Genomic DNA, 6,354 nt, shown 5'->3' on the forward strand with positions numbered 1-6,354 from the left:
AATTATACCTGAAATCTTTTATTTTGCCTGATACATGTTTGTTAATGACTGGGATAAGTGAAATAAGAAGTCCTGATGAATAGGACCTAGCTTAAGTCCGAATAGCAAAAGAATAAAAATAGAAACAATGTTATTTCTTAATTGTCACCTCCCCCCGCTCTCTCTCTCATACACACACACACACACAATTATTATTAAGAATGAATGTAAATCGTAAAATTTATTTGCATAATCATCTAATTATTAGTTGCCTGTTTAATGAACAACACCAGTTTACTGATGGAAAAGAAGTGTCTAAATGAGTTGCTATGGTCCATGGTGACTTAACCACTGCTAGTTTCATTTCACCTGAGAAAACCAGCATTCCCATTGCCATAGGGGCCACGCCCGATAGCTTAGCAACAACAGCCACGGGTGGGTTTATTTACCACAGGATCCCAAGCCTGATAGTAAAATTATTTAAGTGCCCTGTGTAAAATTAGAAGGCACTCTTGGGTTCCTTGGATTGTTTCCTCTAACCTATTTCAATTTTTGATATGCTACATTAATTTTCTGATGAATATCAAGAGGAATGGTGTATTGCCGGCCAGACGAATTTACTGATGGAGCTGGGATAACTGCAATATGTGGTGTTCTGGAACCCAGCACTTGTCACTTCTTGGTGGACAATAAAATGGGTTTGCTGGACCATGTGGGTGCATAAAGTTTATTAATGCATCCCTTTGCTCTGTGGAGGTCTCACAGATATTCCCAATCCACCACGTTTTCATAGATGCATGCAAGATATTGTCCTGGTTGGAGAGCAGACATTAATATGCCTCCTTCATTACTGTGACCCGTTTTAGCAAGAAAATATGAACAATCATTTGAAACTCTGCTGACCTGAATTGTTGTTTCAACAATAGGTAAAAAGTTATGATTTTCTCTAGTGCCTGCTACAGTTTGTCCAAGTTTAATCCTCTCTTCTTGTGACACAATATTTTTTTCAATTTCATCTTTACTGACGAAAACAAATTTAATTCCATTAATGTTTTCAGAGCAGAAGTGAAACAGCTAACCGCTTTGTTGTACCTCCAGTCCCATCACAAGGTGATTTCCCGTGACTAGTAGCAAAAAAAAAAAAAAATCCATTTGGCTGTCATTCCAAAATCACTCTTATGATAGCACAAATTTAGGAAATTCTTGAAATTTTTATTTTGAGCACTGGAGTCATCACCGAAATAATGAATGTGGGATATCTGTGCAAACTGTACTTTTATATATTTGATGAGCTCCTTGATAAAAACGTGAACTGTAATAGTGTCATGCCGCAAACAATCACTGATAATGCAAAAACTTAAAGATTCTACTTTCTCATTTTGACGAAAGTAGATAACAAATGGATGAATTGTTGCTTGACTATTGTCCCAGCGGAAGCCTTGCACAGCACCCTGAATGATAAAAGAATAATTGTCTGCAAAATCCATTAGGACAACAAGCTCTTCGTCTTTCAGATGACATTTAAGGCCTTTAAGATGCAAGCTTTGATGCTTGTCAATGTAATGATGGCATGACGGACTCCATATTTTCTTTTTTACATCTTCAATAAATTCATCCACTACCATTTGCTTCGTGTCCAGTGTGGCCCGATCGGTATGTATCCATTGCTTAAACACAGTAACTTCCTGTGGCTCATGATCTAGGAAATAGCTGGCAATTTCAGATGCTATAGCTTCGGGCCCAGGACACCTTTCACAGTGATGTAGCATGCACTGTTTAGAGTTCAAACTGCAAACTGCCTTGCTGAGAATCTCCTTATAATTTTCACATATACCAGCTCCACTAAGCATAAGCTTAACATTTTGGTGAATTGCACAGACGCAAACTGCATGCATTCCAGCTGACCTACTGTTACACACCATTTGGGTCTAAGTTCACAAAACTTTGAGAACCCTAATTCTGGACGATTTATATTCTTATAGATAACATACATTTCCCGTAAATTGCAAAGTAACAATCTTTTCTGCATGTATGTCTTTCTATCTAAAAGTCTAACTGAAATACTATCTTTTTTTTTCAGGGCACACCCTACTATACTCATCATCTTCAAAAAAATTTCGCACTCTACTAGCAACTTCTGCTGGTAATTTCCTGCTTTGCCTATTTTCGGGAAGTGCCAGAATGCCCTTCTCTGCCTTAAGCTTCCGAGCATTCTTCACCATTCTTTCGGACACGCCGAACTGAGCTGCTGTTTGTCTGACTGTCCAACCTACAGGTGCCAAGGTTAAAATTTGCATCTGTTCTTTATGAATTGCATTCTGCATCTTGGCTTTCAGTTCAGTCAGCAAATGTGTGTAGTCGGCACAGTTTCCACATTCCTTAAATTCACTAGCATCTTCAATTTGTCGCTTTACTCCCATTGCATTTACAATTCTGTTTTAATCACATTGAGCCTTTTGAATTTTCTTCTTCACATATTGGGGCTTATCTTTGTAGCTTACTGTTCTCTTCAGGGATGAAATACTGATAGACAATAAGCTACTATTTAATTCTTCTTTTGGTGTAAAGTCCTCCTCATAATGTGATGATAAGGCTGATAAAGCTTCGTCCAAGTGTCCTGCAAGCTGGACAAATTTTCTGACCTGGCTTTATGTTATTAACAAGCTGCTTCTTCAACATATCAGAAGCCTTATTAGCTGTTTCAGTATCAAGAATTCCTGCCTTAACATTATGATTCACCTTCCCAAAGGGATTGAAGCATTTTTTTTGTAACCTCTCATATTGTGTCAATAACAGGGCTTCATGATGTAGGCAAACTTGAGAGGTATTGTCCAGCTTTGCTTCAGAACGTCGGACCAACAACTCTTTTTCCTCATCACTAAAATCCGCAAACCATTTTAAAGCAGCTTTTTTGGCAAAGAAAGTGACATGACACTTTTTTCCACTATCTCCTTGCCCAATTGAGCAGGAAGGTATACTGTTCCCTTCTGCATCCATCTCTAATCAGTAACTAAATAATGTATTTGGCCTCTAAGTGCAAATTATAAACTGCTTAAATTTCAGACAAATTGCTACTGAATGAAATTACCACAATGTACAATACCAATGAAAAAATCTAAGAACAGATATATGCTATAAAAGACACAATCAAAACAATTTTTTGTAAATTAGATAACAAACTTTGATGGTCTTACGAATCACTTAACAAGCCACACTCAGTCAAGAGAACCCACTCACTATGCTGCAAACACACCACTGAAATACTGGTTGTTCAAACAAGGCTCACAATAATGAAACAATCTGATTGTTAAAGTAATTGTTGCCATTATATTTTCTATAAACAGTGAATCTTGTGAATTTTCTCTGTGAAATTAGTGGTTACATATTTACCAAGGTAGTAGGCTACATTTAACTGTGATTAAATACAAAATTAAAACTCTTAGATGTTTAACCAACCAATTTCACATGTTTCCCTAATAACTTCAAGACAAAAATTCACAGTTTACAACACCTAAGTATTAAAATCTCTGCAATATTGATTGGAAAATTTACATCACTTGATGCATGATTCAAGCAAACCAATTCTTTTTTGTAAAAATGTTTTATACAATTGAATCCAAAAATTAGGTCTTCATTTTCCACTTGTAAATATTTACAATTTTGAGAAGTACAAAAATATGAAGCTATTATTCATTGAATTCTTTATGATCTCTTTTTTTTTTACAAATGACAAGAGTTTTATGCAGATGAACACTTATGATAAAAGCAGAAGGGCTACTTCTCATAGTTTTCAAGTTTTTCTGACAGTCTCATTGCCTATTTACCAGATCTTTTTATTTCAATTACTCAAGGCACTAATAAACATTTATTAGGCATAATAAATGGTTTCAGGTATAATTTGAGTGCCAGAAAAATGTGTTCAAACTTCCAGAGCGCCTCTTTGATGATGCTACTTTTTAGGGCCTTATATGCTTGCATTGCAAAACCAAATCCACTTTTCTAGATAGTTTAGAATATGCTCTTTCTAATGACCATAGTTTAGAAGAGTTTGGAGAAAACACTTTTTTGAAAAATTTGACTAAAAATACCCATTTTTAGCACTTTTTGAAAAATCGTCAACTTCACCCTAGATTTGTGAAATAATGGAAAGCAATAGGAGAATGAAATTTTATATTATAAGACCTTGTGTTGGTGAGTTATGGTGTGCAAAGTTTCATGTACATCCCACAATTACTTTTGGAGATATAAAAAACTAAAGTTCGCATTTTTTTTAAACAGGTATTTTCTCGCCCAACTTTGCTTCAAATTATCTATATGAAAATTGCTCAGAAATCCTTTTCTTAATATTTTACTTTAAAGAGCTCTAAAAGTTGTATAAGATGGCCAAGTTTTGTTTCTTTCATGAAAATACTTAGAGATATCTCATCTCAAAGTTGCTGAAAATTCAAGGACGCACTATTGGAAGCTGTGCTATGGTTTCAAACAAGTGACTATATCTCTGCAAGTATTGAATTTTTGAAACTGAAACTTTACCAGTGTTTATTGAGAACATGTGTGAATGTTCATACAAAATTTCATCAAAATCCATTATGGTCATGTGGGAACATTTCTCGATATTAGACCACTTGGCACAGAATGGCCCATGGAAATAACCCACTATAACTCATTCTCAGTTAGAATTGTTGCCATAACCCAAATTAAGGGGTGATGTGGGAATTCACATAAGGGTGCAGTGTTCCGTTTCAGATTCAACACCCCTAACAAGGTATATGTCCCAGATGGTGCCTCCAGTGCAGTAATGTTACCAGTGGGATCGCCCATCATAGGCTTTTCTTGTGACAGTTAACTGTTGCCAGTTCTTATGGAAATAACCCAATAGGCCTATAAGGGTGATGTGGGAATTCACATAAGGGGAAATAAATCACTCAATCAATCAAATCAGGGGAAACGATGTTGGAAGTTAGAGGGAAGCTTTTCCCTAACAATGTTATTTTTAAATGAACAAATAAGAATTGACACACACTACTTACTTTTCTCAACACATTCTCAACTGCATTAAGGCAGTTCCTTTCATAATTATCAATAGAAACATGACAAAAAAACAGTTAAGTCTGTGGCCAAGCTCAGAGGGAGAGGAAACCTGTCACTCTTTAAAGAACAAAACCATAAAATCTAATACACACAAATGCAAAAATAGCAATGCAGAGATCAATAAAGTTATGCTAAATACAATAAACATTATTACCCGTATTTACTCGAATCTAAGCCGCACTCGATTCTAAGCCGCACCTGAAAAATGAGACTCGAAATCAAGGGAAAAAAAATTTCCCGAATCTAAGCCGCACCTGATATTTGAAACTCGAAATTCAAGGGGAGAGAAAAGTTTTAGGCCGCACCTCCAAATCGAAACAAAGTTGGTCCATTGTAATATGAGACACAATTTAGGTCGAATAAATGACGATACAGCTACAGTAGTTTGGTTCGAGACGTAATCTTAGCAGTTAATCTTTACCACGTAGCCATTGCTATGTGTCAGGCGCTCCGTCCGTATTTATACGGGTACCCTTCCTTTTTCACGTACTTCGTCTGGTTTGAACTGATTGCTTATTTTTCTTTGATCTGTTAAGTGCCGTTCTCTTTGTTATACGTGTATACGTCACTCTAAGCTGAAGATGCATTACTGTACTGTGTCATGCATTGTTTGTCGCATTCTGATAATGAGTGTTTACGGCCTGTCGCCGCTCGCGGCATGGCTTGCTTTTGTGCGTGCTACCGCCGCTTTTTTTTTTTAAAGAGAGAGAGAGAGAGGAATCGTCTCATTAGCGAAACAATGGCAAGAAACTGCTATTTGTTGTTACTTACACTGCTGCTTTCTTTGATAATGATCAACAAGAACCAAATAATAGACTGCGTTAGAGATGTTCTGAACGAGAGTTTAGCGAAAATTTTTCTCCATTTGAAAATCTTTGCAGACGCCTCTTGAGTACATTACATTCTGCACAGAAATTAGTCATCATCTTAGATTTAAAAATCTAGTCAATTGCCGTGCTTCATTTCTGACTGTATCACTACTACGCATAAGAATAATAGGAATATAAACATGATATGTATATTCTTCCGCGTTTGCTGTTGTCTCACTCTAGTTTCGTAGTTTATTAGGCAGACAGAATTTAAATGAGAGAGCAGCAAACACGAAAGAATACGTGGCAAAATGTTTATATTCGTATTACTCTTATGGTGAAGAGAATACTGCATGTGATTCACAATTCATAAAAGTTCCTATTAGGCCGGTATTACACTATCAAATTTCTTTGTCAAAGATTTGATCAAAGATGTGATCCAATATTCCGTCCAATATATTTGACAAAGATCTTT

At 36.1% G+C, this 6,354-nt stretch overlaps 1 protein-coding gene across 1 annotated transcript; it reads right to left on the reverse strand.

Annotated features, from left to right (window-relative positions):
• Window positions 1-2,553: 2,553 nt before the first annotated feature.
• LOC126248826 (ARL14 effector protein-like) lies at window positions 2,554-2,976 on the reverse strand. The gene has a single exon (XM_049950661.1). The coding sequence runs from the start codon at window positions 2,974-2,976 to the stop codon at window positions 2,554-2,556; it is 423 nt and encodes a 140-aa protein (XP_049806618.1).
• Between the last annotated feature and the right edge of the window lie 3,378 nt (window positions 2,977-6,354).

Source organism: Schistocerca nitens, chromosome 1 (assembly GCF_023898315.1).
Source record: "Schistocerca nitens isolate TAMUIC-IGC-003100 chromosome 1, iqSchNite1.1, whole genome shotgun sequence".
NCBI lineage: Eukaryota > Metazoa > Arthropoda > Insecta > Orthoptera > Acrididae > Schistocerca > Schistocerca nitens.

Bases quoted from the DNA above. Each gene is read 5' to 3' on its own strand.
- LOC126248826 (XM_049950661.1), bottom strand. From the start codon at position 2,976: ATGGATGCAGAAGGGAACAGTATACCTTCCTGCTCAATTGGGCAAGGA.